The 21283-nt window shown below is 44.5% G+C and overlaps 2 protein-coding genes across 2 annotated transcripts in view; one reads left to right on the forward strand and one right to left on the reverse strand.

Annotated features, from left to right (window-relative positions):
- The window catches only part of LOC105197673, an 838-nt gene extending 110 nt beyond the window's left edge, over positions 1-728 (reverse strand). The window contains exon 1 of the mRNA XM_026141822.2: positions 1-728. This exon is cut by the window's left edge and continues 110 nt beyond it. Within this exon, the coding sequence (XP_025997607.1) occupies positions 138-728 (591 nt within the window). The 3' untranslated portion in view covers positions 1-137.
- Positions 729-3381: 2653 nt separating this feature from the next.
- Positions 3382-6246, forward strand: LOC120358087. Its single transcript, XM_039450806.1, has 4 exons — positions 3382-3913; positions 4066-4424; positions 4570-5790; positions 5897-6246. Exons 1-4 carry the CDS (start codon positions 3382-3384, stop codon positions 5963-5965), a joined length of 2181 nt encoding a protein of 726 aa, XP_039306740.1. The 3' UTR covers positions 5966-6246.
- Positions 6247-21283: the final 15037 nt, after the last annotated feature.

Here is a 21283-nt window from a genome sequence, read left to right on the forward strand (position 1 = left end):
GGATGTACGCAAAAGTTGGACTTAATCGGTCAAATAGATCTTGAGATATCTTGGACACCAGTTCAAAAAACATGGTTTTGAGAAAAACGCGTTTAAAGTTTTGCGTACCGTTTATGAAGGATCTTTACTTACGAAGATTAATCAGCCAATCCAACACCATATAGGGGACCTTCCTTATGCTCAAAGAAGTCCTGCTCAGCTGATTTCTCCTCCCTAGTAGCAATTCTGGCTTTCTTTGCAGCATCTGTTGATCGTTTCTCCGAACGGTCAATTCGGCTTTCATCTCGGGAATTTGCGTATATCTGTGCCTGTTGCCCAACAGTCACTCCCATTACAGACAGAGTTTTCAAAATATAAAGAAATCCTTCGTTAAAAATGATGACTGCTAAAAATATGGCGATTTCGACGGTTTTTGGTCCTGAGTGGACGTGTTTTGGAGCAAAAATCCAAATCAATGAATTTAGTGATTCATTACTGTTTTGTGTTGCTGCTCCTAAACATCTTTCTAATAAATCATCAGATGATAAACTCTCGTAAATAGGTTTAATTACTTTTAAAACTGTATCATTAAGAGATACTTGATCATGACTGAAATTTTGAAGTGTGTTATTGGCTTCGGCTTTACGCCACTTACACCAACTGTCTGAACCAGAAGGACAGTACATATGTTGCGGCTTTTCATCCGTCGAGTTTTTATGGTAATATGTAGCCCATATTGCCTTCTTCATTTCAGCAATAGAGTGAGGGTGTCTACGAATAGCTAAACCATAGTATTTCGTAAGCTCGCCGATAACTTTGTCAGTTAATTTTCCAGCGCCTTTTCCGCCAATACCTTTGTTCGCTTTTTTTACGTTCCGAAGTCTTGTGCCCATCCTTTTTTCAACATGACCGACGCACTCTTTTTTTCTGACGATAAGTTCTTCACCATATGGATTAACATCTAAAATACCTTTGAAGGTTTTACTATCCCCATCTCCAATATACGTGGCATATTTAACACCGTGGACCTTAAAAACATTTCCGTAACAGCGTCGATCTCCATTTTACCTGCACTACCGATATGATTTATGGTGCAGTTTTCTTCATGACTGTTGTACCATTCATCAAATTCATGAATTGCATTCTTTTTGTTTTTCCACATATTACAAGCTTGGCAAAAACTAGATTTTACAACAGTATCAAGCACTTTCTTGCTATATTTTCTTATAATAGTGACACCGAACAAAGAAGAAAATCTTCTTTTCTTCCATGTTCCATCTCCTGAAACGGTTAAATTGTTTTCAGGATTTCCGGCTTCGGCATTTTTTGTTTTTTCCTCTTCAACTGCACTTTTTATTATGGAATCATAAACTGACGAAGCCGCAAGATGTATATTTTCAAGACAGGCATAGTACGTTTTGAGAGCCAGCCCCTGACTAAAGTCCATCAAACCACAGAATAAATTTATTCCTTCTCTGCCAATTCCCAAGAGTCGCATAATAAAAACAATTCGACGATTGATTTCGAACGCCTTGTCAATAAGTGAACACGAATTAATTAATTGTTCACCTCACTTGCACTGCATTAAAATTTTGAATCCTAAGCCACGATTAGCGGTTTGATAAAACTTTATATTTTTTTTGCAAATTTTACAAATTACACTGGAAGCAATTGCAGAGAAAACTGAGAAGAAATTCAAAATGCAGTAGCCAAATTCTTTCGAAATAGCAATGTCCATATCTATTCTATTTTGGAGTTTCTCAGCCGACGTAGAAGTAAAACTCGTATCCTGCTCAACGGTGTATCTATTTCCTTTAAACTGTCGTTTTGTGTAACGCTCCGCATGAACATGTTTTATTCTGCTTCCTTTTTTATCCATTTTTGCATTAATAGGCCTATTCTGTAATTTTTAACGACAACTATTGTAAAGAGTTAGAGAATAGTAACAAATAATTCGAACCTCACACTAAATATTTTTGTTGCGTCCTTGTGTCCGCTCTACTCAACGATCAAAGCTAAAACTCTCTGAATATTGATCCGAGAGAGCAGATGTTTTCTCAGAAACCGTCAGGCCCCTCTTTCAAACTAAGATCCTGTCGAGACCTGTCGAGACAAAGCTATTGCTCGTCTTTCGCTGCGCTCGGCACTGCGCGCTGTAAGCCGCTCCCTTTAAACCGCTACAACTTCGTCAATTTTATGAATTTAAGCAAATCCCTTTACAGACATATTTTTCATAACATATACTTTGAGAAAGAAAAAAAAATTTTTTTTCGATTTTTTGAAATTTTTAGAGTAGAGTACCCCCTTAAGTATCTTTCCGAGAACGTAAGCTTGTGGTACTAATAAAAAATTAAAGAAGCCTCATTCTTAATAATAGTGATGTCCAAAAAATCTATCCTGCCCCCTCCCCCTCTCACCCTATTTCCAGTGTAAACTGCAGTCTAGGGTGAAACGAATTAAACGTGTTCAAAGTAAGGTCAATAAGATTCTCCGGAACTGCCATTTGGCCGGTGACGCGATGTCTTCCCGTTTTTTGCTGACTGATGAGGATGAGATTCTGTATATATTGCGCTGAAGATGACTCAAAACGAGTCGAAACTTTTGTAGTTATTGTAATTCGATATGAAAGTAGCACGTTAAAATTGTTTGTTGACAAGAAATAAACATTCACGCACTTATACCCGCACTGAACCGCACTCTTATTGGCCTTTTTGACGAAATTTAATTATTTATAATAAATAACTTATTAAATATTTTTATTAATCTTTTATTAATAAAAAGTAGCTTAAACTTATTATATGTAAGTTAGGGTGGTCCTTATTTTCGAACTTAACATATTTTTATGCAGGACCCCTTCAATTTGTTCCATTATATAAATAACTATTTCTTGCAAAAGTTGGGACCGATCAGTAAATATTAACCCGTGCCCCATAGGACCCAAAATTTAAAATAATTGTACAAGTGTCAAACTCATTTTCAAAGAAATTGGACTTACATCGTTCTTCCCTTCATTCGTTTTGTCGTACAAAGAGTCAATTGTACACACGATAAAACAAATAAAAAAATTGGTAATATAATTGTAATAATAATTGTTAATAGTATAATTGTCGACTTTTGTTTTTTGTGGCAACAACGCTGTACACTTAGCCAGCTGATTTTAAAAATAAAAATTGTTTTTTGTAATTACTAAGCTGCGGATGTTCGTACACGTTCCTATGTCGCGCACGGAGAACCGCAATGTGCGAATCAATGTGTGTTCGTGTGTGTGACGATTGTCAATTCTTGCTGGTGCACGGTCACTAACACACACAACTCGCACGCAGAGGCGCTCAGAAACAGGATCGTGCACGAATCGTCCACACCGTAGTAGTTACATTGATACATTATTCTTCAAATTTGAAAATGTCACGAAAACCTATTTTTCTTGTCGGTTCAATGAGAAAACAAATTACTGGTAGTAAATTACCATGCCAAAGAGATGTTTTAAGTGTATTGTTTTACAATATGCGTGAAGTGAAATTAAACTTACATGACAGTGCTTCTCTTGTAATTGACGAATGTTTAATATTTTGGAAAAAGGCTCGTATACCAACTCAAGATCGTTCTGATTGTATTAAAAAATGCAAGAAGCTGTATGAAAACTTCAAAAAGCTGGGAAAGCATAAAACGCGAGCGAGTATATCTTGTAGACAAAAAGAGAAAGAATTTGAAGACAGCTTAAATAATCTCTTTGATATAGCACATGCTAATGCATTAGATATAATAAAAATCAATGAAGATAAGGAATTTTTACTTATGCAAAGGAAAAATGGACGACCTGGTTGTATGTTGGGAATAGATATGAAATTAACTACTGCCGAATTGAAGAAAGCTGCGCAAGAAGAAAAGGAATTGCAAAGAAGAAGAAAACAATATTGTGAAATTGCAAGTACAGGTAAGTGACATTTATTTAATATAATTCTACAAAGTAACTTTTAGTGTTAGAATTTTTTCTTTCCAGTAATTCTGTATTTATCTTGCGTCCTTGCAATTGTGATGTGAGATGTAATTTAATACAACCTTTTATTTTTTTTCTATATATTTCAGTACATGATTATCTGTCTTCTTTTACTGATTCTTCTAACGAGTTGGAAATGGAAATTGAAACAGATATACCATTTTCTAGCCAACCCGGCACATCAAAAAGTGAAGAATATGCAGAAACGGAAACAGAAAATAATTTTTCTTCGAGTCCTAAGCTGTCAAAAAGTAAAAGAGCTAGAAAAAATATTTTGACTGCTCGACTCTCAGCAGCATTAGACAGATGTAAAATTAGTGATAGGGACGCTGTTCACATATTGACAGCTTGCGTAGATGCTATCAATTTAAATCCACAAGAGTTCGTCATTAATCGAACTTCCATTAAGACAGCTCGAGAATATTATCGTAAAAAGATCTCACTGGATGTAAAGTCAAAATTCTACAATTTGAATTTAAATTTTGTGGTTATTCATTGGGATTCTAAGATACTTCCAGACATTACTGGCTGGAAAAAAAATGTTGATCGTCTTCCAGTCATAGCTACAGCTCCAAACGTAGAGCAACTTTTAGGAGTTCCTGAACTTTCGTCGGGAACTGGACGTGAAATATCATCGGCTGTTTACGATACACGAATGGTCATTATTAGATATTGTTCAAGCTGTCGTTTTTGATACCACTGCAAGCAATACAGGTCGTTTGAAAGGTGCATGTTATCTTTTGGAACAAAAACTGGATCGTGATATTTTATTTCTGGCTTGCCGTCATCACATTTTCGAAATTGTACTGCAAGGCGTATTTGACGAAATACAACTTTTTCCTAGTAAAGGACCAGACGTACCCCTATTCAAAAGGTTCAAAAATACATGGAAAGATATTGACCAAACGCAATATTTAACATGGTTGTCAGATGCAAGTGTTAGAGAAATGTTAAAAGACGATGCAAATGAGATATTACTCTATGCTAAAAAAAAAATTGAAGAAGATCTACCTCGTGACGATTATCAAGAATTTTTAGAATTAATTATAATATTCTTAGGAGAGACACCATCACGAGGAATACATTTTCATCAGCCTGGAGCATGTCATTTAGCTCGATGGATGGCCAAAGCAATATATTGCTTAAAAATATATATGTTTAGACAACAATTCAAATTAACCCATAAGGAGGAAAAAGCTCTAAGACGGATTTGTTGTTTTATAATAAAATGCTATGCAGAGGCATGGTTTTCTGCTCCGAACGCGATCGAAGCTCCTCTTAACGATATCAATTTTCTAAAAAAATTGATAGCTTATAAGATCGACGACAAATTAGTTGCGGAAAAAGCAATTAATAAGTTTATTAACCATTTATGGTATTTGAATGAAGAATGTCCGGCTTTTTCTATATTTGATGAAAGAATAAGTGATGAAGAGAGAAGAGATATAGCACAAAAGATACTTCTGGACAGAGAAACAAATGAAGCGGACGAAAAAAACGATAAAGAACCAGAAGAAATGAGAGAGAAACTATTTATCAAATTAGATGATTTGGAATACTTCCTTAATAAAGATCTTCCCCAGGAAATAATTACGAATAATTCGAAAAAATTATTTGGTAGGTTCGAAATTTCTCAAGATTTTCTACAACTAGATCCTATGCACTGGAAAGATCAGGATAGTTATAAAAAAGGAAGGAAAATCATAAATTCTTTGAGAGTGGTAAACGATACAGCGGAAAGAGGTGTAAAATTGATGGAAGAGTTTAACTCAAAATTTACGTATGACGAATCTCAAAAACAATTTATTTTACAGGTTTGCAAGATCTCGTTTCTGATATTTTTTCAACTTTTCCATTTGTATTGTGCCTCTATTTTTGTTAATTTTTATTATATATAATTTAATGTTCTTTCTTTTGTAGGCGGTACAAGATTATCGTAAAAGGTATCCAGGACATAGTCGAGAGACGTTAAATAAACCATACTTATAGTTATAAATATCAGATTTTGTACTTATAAAATAAATAAACAAGTTCTATATTACACAATTTTGGTATTTATTTAATCGTAACATAATTTTTAGAAACTGATTAGTTAAAAGAATTAAAAAATCGATTTTTTCAAATTTAAATTCGATGGGGCACAGGTTAATATTATCCGATCGATCTAAAATTTTATATGGGTTGTTTTTTTGTATAATGAAAGAGAACTAGGGGGTCCTACTATTTAAATTGAAAAAAAAAAAAATTTCCTATATAAATAAGGACCACCCTAATGTAAGTACATTATTATTAATTAACTTAAAAAATAATGAAGATAATGTAATTGTAAAATATAATAGTACAAGGTTTAAAAAAAGTAAAAAAATTTGATACTGGGGAGATTCGAACCCGGTCCGTCACGAAGTGAAAAATACAACGCTAGTACTTAGCCTTCTTAGCCACGACGCTCTCTTGGATAGTGATTCAAGATTCTAGTACTTAATATACAAACGTCCAAATGTTAAACTTTATTTGCAATTTTTTTTTAAAGTAAGGTTTATTCACCCTAATCCTTTTACACTTTTAATATACTTGGTCCCCTCTTTCAAATGAGCTATGATTCATCTCATTTGGCTTTTTACAGTTCTTGCCTAATCCTTGTAAGTATTTTCCGAGTTATAACGCTTGAAAGTTACAGTATACTGTAGCTTTCAAGCCTCACAATTCAAAAAGTACTCGAAAATAAATTTTCTTGTAGGGTTTCGGAAAGGTCTTAACACCAGCTATTAGATTCTGGAATCAATAATAGGGTGTTCTATTTAGAAAAGTTAATTTAATCTTGATCTGACCTTGGCGACGCCATCCAAGGTCAAACTGATGACATTAGTAAATAGATCTTTTGAAACCTTACAACTTTTATCTGAAATATTTTTTTCTAAAATGTTTAGTTTTCGAGATATTTTGCTGTTCCGGTACTTTTCCCCCCACTCTGTATATATATATTGTGACGTGACGCTCCGTAGCGCCGTCCCCGAGAGCGATTAAGCAGTGGAAGATATCCTAGTGTCTCCCCCCCCCTCCCTCCCCGGGAAGAAGAAGAGGACGCGAAACGTATATCTTATTAAGAGTGCTAGGGCGTATCAGAGTTAGCGGAACCTGAGCGGACGGCGATATTAGTTTTGTGTGCGCGACGAACATCTAAGCGAAGACGTCGACGAGGAAGCCGAGGAAACGACAGAAGTCGCACCGCCGCCGACCTCGCGCCGAAAAGCTAAGTCGTGGTTTCGCCTATTTATTGCTACCGCTTATTTTCTCGAACGTTTCATGTATTAACGCCATCCTTCATTATAGCGAATCCTACCAGAGGAGTCTCCAGACAGAGCCAGCGGACTGCATGCCGCTGAGCCGCCATCCCGAGTAAACGCCGTCAAAGGCTTGGCCAGCCCAACAACCGCAAAAGGGAACTATATTTGAACTTGGAGCGTCGACGCCGAGAAAGATTCCGGAGTACGCCGTCGTGCCCCGCCAGCCGCTGACTAGACAAGCGGTACCCACCGTACACCGTGACAACGGCGCGGAACAGTAAGGGAAAGCGAGAGGGCAACATCGCGAGTACCGGAGCAAGGGAGAAGGACGCACTACCGACCGCCCAAGAAAGACGGAATACCGCTGATGCGCGTGGGAACGCGGACCAATCATCGGTGAAAATCGGCGAAGAAAGAAGTCGTGACGTCACGCGAAAATTCGGCGGAGTTCGACAAGCCGGAAAGCGCGGATTGGTTCGTCACTGTCCTGTATGCGACAAGAGGTCCAGCTCAGGAGCCGAAGATCATCGTCTGCCGATACATTATTGTAAACTGCCGCTCTGGTAATTGTAATCTTAAATCTTTGAGTGAGGGTCGATCTCCGCGCATTTTCGTCAGTCATACCAAATACCGCAATTATGAGAGCGGAATATCCCGCGATTTATTAGTAGTGCTGAAGTGACGACACTTCCAGAGAGATCGACCGCAGCTCAAATATTGTTAAGTCCCTCTTGAGGTGCGGGCACCGACAGTCGCGCGTACCGTCTAAATTTAAGTTAAAGTCGTGTATCGTTTCGTACCGCGTTTCGTAATTGTGAATTGTCGTCTTGTGGTCGTAATAGTGAGAATTGTCGTGTCGTATCGTGCCGTGCCGGAGTGGTTTTGGAGTCTTATTGCACTTGGACCGAACCCTCCAAGAATATTTTTGTCGGGCGTGTGAAGAAATAGGATAGCTCGGGGCGTGAAATTCGTACGATCCAATCACTGATCCGACTTTTCATTTTTATAAAAAAATATTCATTTATTCATCCAAAATTATGTTATCCCCTTCAAAATAATACCCCTCTGATACAATGCATTTGTGCCAGCGCTTTTTCCAGTTGTCAAAACATTTCTGAAATGCACTTTTGGGTATTGCCTTGAGCTCCTCCAGCGATGCAGCCTTAATCTCGTCAATCGTCGCAAATCTTCGTCCTTTCATAGGCCTTTTCAATTTTGGGAAGAGGAAAAAGTCGCAGGGGGCCAAGTCTGATGAATACGGTGGCTGAGGCATGATGATAGTGTTGTTTTTGGCCAAAAGGTACTCACTAGTAACGACGTGTGCGCATTATCATGGTGCAGAATCCATGAATTTTCTTTCCACACTTCCGGGCGTTTTTTTCTTATTGATTCACGCAAACGCCGCATAACCTCAAGGTAATACTCCTTGTTTACCGTTTACCTACGACCTTGTGGTAGGAATTCTTGATACACAACGCCATGGTAATCAAAGAAAACTGTGAGCAAAACCTTCACATTCGAACGAACTTGGCGTGCCTTTTTCGGTCTGGGCTCTTCCACTGGGATGATTGGGCTTTGGTTTCGACATCATAGCCATATACCCATGTTTCGTCACCAGTTATAACCCTTTTGAGCAGATCAGGATCATCATTGACGTCGTTCAACATGTCTTGGGCGATGTTCATGCGACGCTGCTTTTGATCAAAATTAAGCAGTTTTGGAACGAATTTCGCTGACACACGTGTCATACCCAAAACATCCGTTAAAATTGACTGGCATGAGCCAAACGATATGTTAAGATCATTAGCTATTTCTCTAATCGTGATTCGACGATTTTTCAACACAATTTCTTTCACTTCCTGAACATTTTCGTCGGTTTTTGACGTGCTGCGGCGTCCAGAGCGAGGTTCATCGTTAACATTTTCTCGGCCCTCTTAGAATAACTTATACCATTTATAAACATTTTTTTTGCTCAAAGTTGACTCACCGTACGCCACTGTCAACATTTCAAGAGTTTTTGAACACTTAATACCATTTTTTACACAAAAATTAATACAAACTCTCTGCTCCATTATTTTCAACAGCAAAAAATCGACGAGCACGCAAACACGAGTCTAACCTTTATGCCTCTCACATAAAAACAACACATGCTATATAGTCAAAACTGTGAACATATGATCGTGACGAATGTACCAACACACAAAAAAAGTTTTGAAATTAGAGTGTACAGAGCGCGCGAAATTCAAAAAGTCACCTTACTTTTTGATCACACCCCGTATATATATATATATATATATATATATATATATATATATATATATATATATATATACATGGTGTCCCAGAAAGCTCGCATCCCATTTTAAGAACGGATTCTTTGGAAAATTTTAAGAAAAAAATCCTAATACAAAAATGTCGAGGGTATAATGGTTTTCAAATTATTTGCGATTAAAATTTACGAATCACTGAGCTGACATTTCGCGCGCTCAGGCATGGTGACATGACAAAGGTACCACAAGGGTACCTCTTGATACTGAGATTGTCATATAAATACGAAGTGACATTTATATTAAGAAATTACTACTATATGAAACATATTTGTACATTACATATGCACAATTAATGTTTTCAACAAAATATCAATTTAATAACAAGATGTTACGATAACAGTTGGGTCAGCTGTCAAAATAAATTTATTACCATGTTCATATGATAAGAACTTTTATGGTAACATATTGATAATATCGATAATTTATGCGATGATATGAAAAAGATTGAATATGTTGATAAAGTAGAATTCAAACATATCAAATTATGTCTATTTGACATTATCGCGTTTATATCAATTAAATTACCGATTTACATTTTTAATAGTTAAAAATGTAAATAAATTATTGATATTATCGATATGTTACCATAAAAGTTCTTATCATATGAACATGGTAATGAATTTATTTTGACAGCTAACCCAACGGCTATCGTAACATCTTGTTATTGAATTGATATTTTGTTGAAAACATTAATTGTGCATATGTAATGTACAAATATGTCCTATAGTAGTAATTTCTTAATATAAATGTCACTGCGTATTTATATGACAATCTTAATATCAAGAGGTACCCTTGTGGTACCTTTGTCATGTCACCATGCCTGAGCGCGCGAAATGTCAGCTCAGTGATTCGTAAATTTTAATCGCGAATAATTTGATAACCATTATACCCTCGACATTTTTGTATTAGGATTTTTTTCTTAGAATTTTCCAAAGAATCTGCTCTTAAAATGGGATGCGAGCTTTCTGGGACACCCTGTATATATATATATATATATATATATATACTTCGTTAACATTACTGTCTTTTACATTTTTTTAAATATTTTAGTGCATCTTTTCATCTGAAATTACCATAGATGGATACATGAATATCCAAGGAGTTATAAATAAATACTTTGAACGTCATTTGGATCAAAAGCGCAATGATCCTAAGTGGATGCGGAATGATCCGCTTATTGATTATTGGAAACTTTGCAAATTATTCGGAGAGCCACTATGGTGGGAGGAGCAGTGTGTATATATGATTGAACTAAAAAATTATTGAAAATATAAATTGTATCATAAACTAAGAGAGGGGGGAAGTTAGAACTGCATCTCCCGAGTACTAAAAAATTATGTATCGAACGTTTTGAAAAATATATATTTTTTTACCTTTTAAATTATGTATCTCAACTTTTGTTTACCTATCATCTTGTCTTCAATCCATAACAAAATGCAAGAAAATGATAACTGCGGCGGTGGGGATAGAGTGGGTAAGGGCAAGCGCGCGTAAAAAGAATAATACTTTACAATTGACTGTGGCAAACGCCAGCGGATGGCGGACCCACGCACAAAAGAGCGTCAGAGGATGGCAAATCTCTCGAAAAATAATGTTATACTCAACGAAACGAGTACACAGTTTACTTACGCACAGTTCACTTCACTCGTTTACACAATGCGAAAAAAAGGAACACTTTTATAAAAAGGAGCACTAACTTTAATTTAATAACTTTATACAAATAAATTGTGGCAGAATTATTCAAAATATCTCGTGACAGCTCCGCGTCCCATAAAAAGCCCGCTTCTTTTTATGAAATCGATCAATCTTCCTTCGGCCAGCTTCTCAAACTTGGCCAAAAAGCAGGCATAACAATAATTTACTTAAAATGCATTTAGCCTTTTTGATTTAAAACGCACTTAGTTATTAGTCAGTAGCCATTAAGTCTTATTTTATCAATGCACTTATCCTGGGCGCTTGTCTTCTTGAGATGCGCTCATCCCGGATGATACCTTCCCCTGCCTCGCACCCCTTCTATTGCCCTATGGTCTTAGACCCGCTCTATCTACTCAAACGCGGACGACATTTGGTAACCTGTGGCAAGAGCCCAAGGTAGAGCAGGAGGTCGTCATTTTGGCCTAAATTGCGGAGGACGATGCTCGGTTATCCGTGACAAAAGCTGGGGATGGAGCAGAATAGAGTTTAAGATTTCTTTCTCTTCCAAAAAAGTGCTGGTTTGGGAGTGACGTTGGCGACGCTTGGTAACTCGTGGCAGTGGCCCGGAATAGAGGTCGTCGAGTTTCCTTAGAAATCCTTACCTTGGGAAATGAATTCTAGAGATTGTTTTTTTGTCAGGAACTAAGAGAGAACTTTGATTCTCTTTCTTCTGGATCACAGAGGACGGTAGAAACTGGCTTGCCCGATAATGTTAACATATCTATAAATTAATCGAATTAAAATTATTTTCTAATACAGATCATTTTAATAAGTAATTAAAGAGATTTACATTCATTAATTAATTAAAATTATGTCTCTATGTAAAGTGATAGTCCCACAAATTGAAGCAAAAATATATTGCCATGATGACATAATTTTAATTTATTACTGTACAGAAAAAAATTAAATGTCAACTCAACAATTCATTGTTTCATATATAAGCAACAATATAAAATCTTCTTGGAAGAATTTATGATCTTAAACAGACATAATTTGCTTAGATGAAGAAAATTTTTTTTTTGTGTAAGTGCTGTATTGCTTTGATGACATAATTTACTTTATTATTAAAAATCGTAATTCTATTTACATTATTTTTCAAACAAATATTCGTATCCGAGTAAATTTCTTTATGCAATTAAAAATTACAACAGCGCGCGACAAACCGCGGTATCCCGTATACCGGCCGTATAGGCGCAAGGGATACCATTTCTGTAAGTTTCTCAAGCGCCTCGATTCCGTGTTTTCTCTCTCGATCCAGCGTCAAGCGAGGAAGATGCGGTATCAAAACGCCCCCTCTACTTTCTGCCGGCACCCCGACCTCCGCCGCGCTGCCATGAAACACGTACGTGCGCGCCTTGCATAGCTCACGTGTGTGCGGCAGCCGAGGCAGCGTCAGTGCGGAGAGACACCATTTATGCCGGTTCGTGTACATGAACAGATGATTCCAAGACAAATTTTTCCGAACTCGGAATCCCTGTTTACAGGCAAGCGGGCTATTGTTCGCTTGGCTGGCCAAGCTTTGAGGCCGAGGTAACGGACGCGCGGGCCCGGCGATAACGTCATCGCGTGCGGTACAGCTGTACGCGGTTTTTTTGATCGTGGCGCGAAGCGGTTAATACCGCAATGTTGTACGGCGGTTGACAGCTATCTACGCTAAAAGCTCTTGGTAAAGGCACAGAACTCCGTATCCCTGGTTGCAGGTAGTTGCCGGAAGATGTAGAACGGATGTTGGTTCTGCCAATGACCAATATCTCTTACAAGTCAAAGCCCAAGTTCCCTTGAGTCCGGGAATCGGCAGTCAGAATCAGAATCAGAAGCTACTCGTCGAGATTACTCGATAGAAGCCAAGTTCGCTTGACTTTAGAAATATCACGGGAGAAATTTCTTTGCAGACGGAAGAGATTCGGACGGAAAGACGCAATTTTCGGAGAAGCAGCGGCGCTTATATACCTGCATCTCGAGAAGAAGGGATGGTCGGGGAACGGTCGGTATCTTGCCGGACATGACATCCCTGCCATTCGAGATCGGCAGCGGCCGCCACTTTAGTCGCGTTTACAGCGCGTGACGTGCGGATGCGTTCTCGTGTGCTACGCGTGTATTTGGAAAGTATTATTGGCGTCAAGCGCCTTTTCTTTGCGGTCTGGCGAGTAATCGGCCGAACAGCACGGAGCGGCGGACGATCTGGGGGGCGGGGGGGAGGGAGGGAAAAGCGGTTTGTTACACTGTAATGCGACAAAATTTTTACGCGAAATGTACGATAAAACTTCGCTCATAGACTGTAAACTAATAGTTTACGTTTTGGACAATATTGTATAGGATGCGTTACATGCTCAATAAATGCATAAATTGAAAGTTTTTAAAATAATGTCTAACGTTATTTTTATTGTAACGAACCGCCTTCCGACGTACCCCCCCCGGACCGACTAACCGTCCGGCCGAACAACCGCGGGACGGCAATAATTGGCGCATAGCGCCTAATAAGCAAATCGAAGATCGAGCGAGTAAGCGAGCGCTCCCGCACGTTTCGCATCTCCGCGTGCACGCGCCGTGATGGAAGGATAACATGGTGTGTGCAGTTCGCGCGTGTCTCTCTCTAAAAATTTGCCCTCTTTGTCTATCGATGGGTTATAATTAACCAGACAGCCAACTGTAAAAAGCAAAATTATTTAGCGTCAACCTGTTGGTATGCCGAGTCATCTGTCCTTGTTTCATGCACTTATTCAAGTATCTATTTCTCTTTCTATCGGGAACAGTTATGCACATGAAGTGTTACACTAATTTTTGACCGAAGAGTCGGTTCATTCGGTTAGTTTCCTCCATTTCCTCTTCATCGCGAGAACACGTGTGAAAGAAATAGGAAACAGCGTAAGCCTTCAATATGTTGTAATACAGATAAAATATGGGACACGTATTTTTATATGTATTACAACGGGCCCACATGATTCTCAAGAGGATGAAACACGCTCTTGAAATAAATTGATTTTTTAATTTCTAAAGTAATACCGTCGAAATGGTAAAAAATATAAAAAAAAGTTTCAAATAAAAGTTTTATATATTTCTATGTATTTTATAACACTTTGTTTAGATTTTTTTAAAATGTTATTTTTTTCGAAATTCTCCTTCTCTTCTAAACTGAAAAATGTAAAATTTACTTTATATCAAAACTTATAGCATATTTAACAACAAATTCAAACATGTATGGTAAAGTTATAGTTCGAAGACACATTTTTCAGAAATAAACTAAAATATCTATATCGCTATACACGGGGCATCCATATCTGCTTTATGGCGTCTATTGTTAATATACAGGGTGCGAGAAAAGTTCCGGGACGGCGAAATATCTCGAAAACTAAGCATTTTAGGAAAAAGTGTTTCAGACAAAAGTTGTAGGGTTTAAAAAGATCTATTTACTGATCTTATCAGTTTGACCTTGGATGGCGTCGCCAAGGTCAGATCGAAATTACATTAACTTTTTTAAATGGAACACCTAACTTTTTATTGCATATTCTTGTAGCTTATCTCGAGACCTTTCCAAAACATTACAAGAAAGTTTATTTTCGTTGAGTACTTTCCGAGTTCTGAGGCTTGAAAGCTACAGTGTACTGTAGTGTGGGTCCAGCCACTCTTGCCTTAACTGGCCGGACACACGCCACACTTGCCTTAACTGGCCGGACACACGCCACACTTCCCTTAACTGGCCGGACACACGCCACACTTGCCTTAACTGGCCGGACCCACACGTCACTCTTGCCTTAACTGGCTGGACCCACACTACAGTACACTGTAGCTTTCAAGCCTCACAACTCGGAAAGTACTCAACGAAAATAAACTTTCTTGTAATGTTTTGGAAAGGTCTCGAGATAAGCTACAAGAATATGCAATAAAATGTTAGGTGTTCCATTTAAAAAAGTTAATGTAATTTCGATCTGACCTTGGCGACGCCATCCAAGGTCAAACTGATAAGATCAGTAAATAGATCTTTTTAAACCCTACAACTTTTGTCTGAAACACTTTTTCCTAAAATGCTTAGTTTTCGAGATATTTCGCCGTCCCGGAACTTTTCTCGCACCCTGTATATATTTTTTAATGACTACAAAACTTTTTGTATTATTATATTTTAATGTTTTTTAAATTTAATTTTATTATTTTTTTATTTTTTATTTATTTATTTATTTATTTTTTATCTATTTACTTTTTATTGCTAAAAATCTATACAATAATGAGGACGCTCAGAATTTAACTGAGCGAAAATAACTGTATTTGCTTGTCTTATTGTTAAGCCTTTCCAATTTAATATTTAATTTTGATATAACAACAAACTTGTTCAATTGTAAAATATTAAAAAATATCACTTACATGCAAATCACACCTTCCTTATGACGTAAATTGAACCATGGAAATATACATACAAGGATAGAAAGAGAAACTAACATGTGAAACAAAGAAGGTAGATCCAGCATACCAACAGGCTGACACTAAATAATTTTACTTTTCACAGTTGGCTGTCTGGTTAATTATAGCCCTTGCAGCGCAAAGGAGGGCGTGGTTTAGCCGAACTGCACACACCATGCTATCCCTTTCACCATGGCACGCGCTCTTGTTCCATCATCGTCCGCAGCCACGGTGGCTATGCGCGTGGCCCAAAATGAAAGACCCGAGATCGAGTGGCGGGGATGCTGCCGCCGGACCAGGGGCGGATTGATAGGGAAGCCTACGAAGCTTAAGCTCTAACAAAAGGGGGGCCCCCCAAATGAGCGCACCATCTCTCGGCTTTCACGCGTAACTTTTCACGAGTTCACGCTAGAGAAAAACATACCCTGGAGACGACAATGGATGCGTTCCGAAATTCACTGCTAGTGCCGAAAATCTATAGTATACGTGACATGAACTGTAGATTTTCAGTACTGGCAGTGAATACCGGAACGCATCTAAAAATGTTGCTATCTAGTAACCCTTTTTTTTTTTTTTTTTGATAACGGAGAGGAAATGCGTTTCCGCATACCCCAGGCCTCGGGGGAGGCCTGGTGGTTATGTGGGGCTCTTCCCCGCCGACGACGTGTCGGCGGGGACATACCCACTAAAACCTCTCCGGGTGTCCTGCCCTGGTCCATGACTGGGGGGCTCCGGGGACGCGTGCAGCATACTTCCGGAGCCCCCCGGACCCGGTCGGCCGTGGGCCGATTCGTCGCGCCGGGAGCGTCCACGTGGGCACTCCCGGCAGGGCTCTTGGGTCTGACAGCCCTAGGTCGGGGGAGGGGGACACCAGCCCCCCCCCGGCTCTTCCCCTGTTGGTTTGGGGGTAAAGCCCGGGGTGTCCGGCCCCCGCCGTAACCCCGGGCCTCTTCGCGCCGCCCTGTGCGGCGGCGCGGCCCTCCTAACTACACTGGGGGGAGGGGGAGAATCCTCCATCTCCCCCCTCCCCGGCGAGGCAGGGGGGGGTACGGCTCCGAGCTACGTCTCGGAGTCGGCCCCCCCGGACCGTCAGGTCGGATCTGCCTCGCCGGGTTCACTAATGCGGTGGGGGGCCCTCCTCCCACGGCTGCGCGTCCCAAAAGCTGGGCCGGCAGCCATAGGGGAGGGGGGTCGCTCCCTTTCATCATCATTTCCGTGGCGGTCGCCGTCGTCCCTCTCCTCCTCGATAGTGGGGAGGGAGGGGGCGACCGCCACGGCTCTTCTGCACCGCCGCCGCCCGGTGGAACTCCGAGGGCGGGGGCCGCTTCTTCTCTGTCGGGGCGGTCGGGGCGGGGGCCGAGACGAAACGTGACCCCCGTCTCCGCCGCCCCTTCTGTTCATCGCGTCGCCTGGGGGCATACGACCCCCAGGCTGACGCTCCCGCACCTTTTCGGCCTCCTCCTTCTGCAGCATGACTCGCTCGCAGAAGGAGGAGACCGCCTTCCATGCGCTCTCCCTGCCGACCATCTGGCTAATGATGGCCGGCAGGGAGAGGTCATTTCCTACCTCAGCCCTCAGGACTCCGCGCAGCTCTTCCCACGCTGGACAGTCTTCCAGCGTGTGCCGCGCGGAGTCCCGGGCGGCACCACAGTGGTGGCACCGTGTCGTCGGCTCCCTCTTTATCCTGCACAGGTACTCACCGAAGCAGCCATGCCCGGTGAGCACCTGTGTCGTCCTGTAGGACAAGCCGCCTAAACGGGCGGCCCACCCACTCGTCCAGGTTTGGTAGGACGGCCTCCAAGATCCGAGATCCGGCCGCCGGCGGGTTGACGATAAGGTCCCTCTTCCAGGTCCTCATCACCCGCCGACGGGCCCTCTCCCGTAACAACGCGGCGGCCCTGGGGGTAACTACCCCCCCCTCGAGGCGGATGGCTTTTGCCCTGGCGTAAGTCCACGCCAGGGCATCGGCCGTGTACTCCGCCGGGGGGAGCCCCGCCAGGGCCATGATTGCCGCGTTGGGAGCGGTGCTAAACGCGCGCGTTATCCTTCTCGCCAGCCGCCGCTGCACGTCGTGCAGCACCTTTTTGATGCGGCGGCTGGCCAGCGCCTCGCGGAACCACACCGGGGCGCCATACAGCGCCCCGGACATGACCGCGAGGGCGTACGCGCGTCTAGCACCCACCCTCGGACCCCGGAGGTTGGGCATCAACCCATTGAGGGCGTCTACCCTCCTGCCCAACCGCTGGGCCAGCTGATCAAAATGATCAACGAAGGCCCAGCGACCGTCCAGGTGCAACCCAAGGTACTTCAGGGTTGCACCCACCTGACACGGGTGTTGTCCACCAGGACGAAGGCCTGGGGCGGTTCCCCGGAGGAGCCATCGTGGAAGAAGATGGCTTCTGTCTTCTCCGGGGCCACCCTCAGGCCCAGGCCTTTAATGGCACCGACGACACAGGCCACAGCCCAGTCGCCATTGGCGACTGCTCTTCCCCAGGAGGTCCCCCCCGCTACTATGAACGTGTCGTCGGCGTAGCCGACTACGTAGCAGCGAGGGGGGAGGGCCGTGCGGAGCACTTTGTCATATGCGGCGTTCCATAGCAGGGGGCCCAACACAGACCCCTGTGGAACGCCGCAGGACACGTCCCTCCGCTGCTGGAGTCCGTCTTTATCGCGGAACTCCAGCTCCCTCTCCCGGAAATAGTCCTGAACGATGGCGACGAGGTAGGGCGGCAAGCGAAAGTGCTCGCTCAGCCCCGCCACTACCTCGCCCCAGGGGAGGCTATTAAAGGCGTTGGTGATATCCAATGATATCGCCAACGCCACCATCCCGTCCCCCGTTAGGGATTCCGAGAGGGACCGAACTTGACGTATCGCGTCAATCGTCGATCGCGCCTCTCGGAACCCGTATTGTTCGGGGGACAGCTCAGGACCGTTCCGGGCCATATGCCGGATGATGCGGTTAGCGATTATTCGCTCGAAAATCTTGCCCGCATCATCCAGCATACAGAGGGGCCTGAACGCGGAGGGACTCTCCGCGGGCTTGCCCTCCTTTTTGAGGAGGACAAGCCGGGCCCTCTTCCACCTCCTGGGGAAGGTACCTTCTCGGAGGCACTTCGTGTACGTGGCACGAAGTGCCTCCCCTACGATGGGCGACGCCCTGGCCCAGACCTTGGCATAAATGCCATCTGGCCCGGGCGCCTTCGCTTTGCCCCTAATGCGGGCGAAGGCCGCGACCATTTCGTGCCTGGACACCTCCAGTTCCTCCGTCCATCCTGGGGGAGGGCCGGACTTTTCCGGAATGTCCCTCCCCCGGGTGGGGAACAGTGTGTCCACCACCCTTTGGAGGAACTGGGGGTCCAGCGTCTCCGAGATTGGAGGCGCCCATGGGCGAAGCCTTTTCGTCACGATGCGGTATGGCCTGCCCCACGGTTCGCGATCCAGCTCGGAGAGCATGTCCTGCCAGGCCGCGGCCTTCGCCCGAGCTATGGCGGTCCTCAGAGCCTTTCTGGCATCCCTGAGGACCGCCGTGGCGTTTGTCAGCACTTCCTCCATGCCCCGCCGCTTGGCGCGCGTGTGCGCCCGCCTGGCGGCCACGGTGGCTCGTCTGAGTTCAGCGAGCTCCGCGGACCACCAGTAGGCGGCGCGGCGCGCCATTGGTCGGCTGCGGGGCATGGAGGCGTCGCATGCGCGCGACATCATGTCGCACAGGCGCTCCGCCTCCTCCTCGGCTCCGAGGTCAGCCTCTCTTCCCGGCCAGGTAGATGCCAGGAGGCTGACCTCGAGGGCTTCCGGGTCGAGCTTCCTCAGGACCCATCGACGTCCATCACTTTTGCGGCGGCGTGGCTCGCGCACCTCCGCGGGGGGGGAGACGAGCTCCATGGAGATTAGTCTATGATCAGACAGCTCTCCCAAGGAGCCCGTCTCCACGCGCCATCCCTTCACCCTGTTAAGGGCGTTGGGGGAAGCCCACGTTATGTCAACGATGGACTCCCCCCCGGCCCCCACGTAGGTGCTGACCTGGCCCCTGTTCAACAGGACCAGGCCGAGCCCCGCCGCAAACTCCAGGGCGAGGCGGCCCCTAAGGTCTGTGCGAGGGGAGCCCCAAGCCCCAGCGTGGGCGTTGAGGTCTCCCCCCACGACGACCGGCCTAGGAGAGCGAGCTATAATCTCGCTCTCCATGGCATCCAGGGCCGCCTCGTATTCCCCCCTGTTGAGGCTAGGGGGGAAGTAACATCCCGTAACGTCGATGGGTCCATACTCGACCATCACGAAGCCCTCTCCGGCCGATATCGGAATCATCGGCGGAGCGCCCGGCACGTGATGGCTGACCATCGCCACCTTCCCCGAGGGATCTCCAACCCAGTTGGGGTTGCCCTCGGGTATCCTATAAGGATCGGCGACGATGGCCAGCCCGCCACCTCCCTCCGCCAGGCACTGCGCAAGCATGTCCTGCGCAGCCCTGGCGTGGTTGAGGTTGGCCTGGAGGAGCCTAGGGGGCATCGTTGGCTTGCTCCCGAGGCTCCTCCACCTCCTGCATCTCTACGCAGTCTGCTGCTGCTTCCTCCTCTCTGACTCTCCTCTCCCTTTGCGGGAGAGGGGCTTCCATCTCCGGGGGGGCCGCGATCTGCGGCGGGGTTGGCGTTGCTGTCGACCCCGCCTCGCTGCGGCCCCCGGCGCTCGGGGGTGCCTTTTGAGGCTTGTTCGCCAGGCACCCCTTCGCACCAATCCGATGTTCGGCGGGCTTGCCCGCGTCTTTACAGACCGGACAGCCCGCTTTCTCCTTACAGGCATTGGCCAGATGGCCAATGCCTCCGCATCTGTAGCAGCAGCCGGATCTGTCGATCCGGCTGCTGCACTTGGCCTGGACGTGGCCCGTGGCCAGGCACCGGTGGCACTGGAGTCCCCGCGAAGGGAGCAGCGCCACTCGGCAGCTTGACCAGCCCACCCTAACACGGGGGGCGGCCAAGACTGCCTTGCCCGCCTTCGCTGGGCAGCGTACCCAGCAGGTGCCCAGCCCATTGGGAGCCATACGGATATCCCCCACTTTCAACTCGTGGGGGGAGCATCCTCCCATGGCTCCCAGGACCTCGGCCACCTCGCTGGAGGTGACCGAATCGTCCAGGCCGGTCAAACGTAGCTCGACCGTCTTGCACGGTCGAGCTACCTTGACGTCGTCCCTTCCCGTCAGGGCAGCTCTGATCCCCTCGGCCAGGGCGTCGGCTTTTGTACCATTGTCGACGCCCCTAACCTCGAGAATCAGGGCTCCCGTGACCGCTCTGCGGGGGCGCAGGTCCTCGATTCCGAGGGAGGAGAGATCAACTTTCTCCCTCGCGGTCTTGAGGACCTGCGCATATGCTCCCGGGTCGGCACAGGTGACCGTGACTGCCGCTGTAGTCGGCGGCTTGATTCTGGTCACCCTAGCCGGACCCTGGGAGCTGACACCGCTCGGAGGGGGTGGCCCCCCGGGACCCCCTTGGCCCCCTCCACGCCCGCCCCTTTTCTTCTTCTTCTTCTTCGAAGAAGATTGTTGGGGGGGGGTTTTTTGGGGCGGGACCGGGAGAACCCTTGTCGGCCTCTTCACCGTGGGGGCCGTCTTTGCCGCCTCC

This window comes from Solenopsis invicta, chromosome 6 (assembly GCF_016802725.1).
Source record: "Solenopsis invicta isolate M01_SB chromosome 6, UNIL_Sinv_3.0, whole genome shotgun sequence".
NCBI classification, from domain to species: Eukaryota; Metazoa; Arthropoda; class Insecta; order Hymenoptera; family Formicidae; genus Solenopsis; species Solenopsis invicta.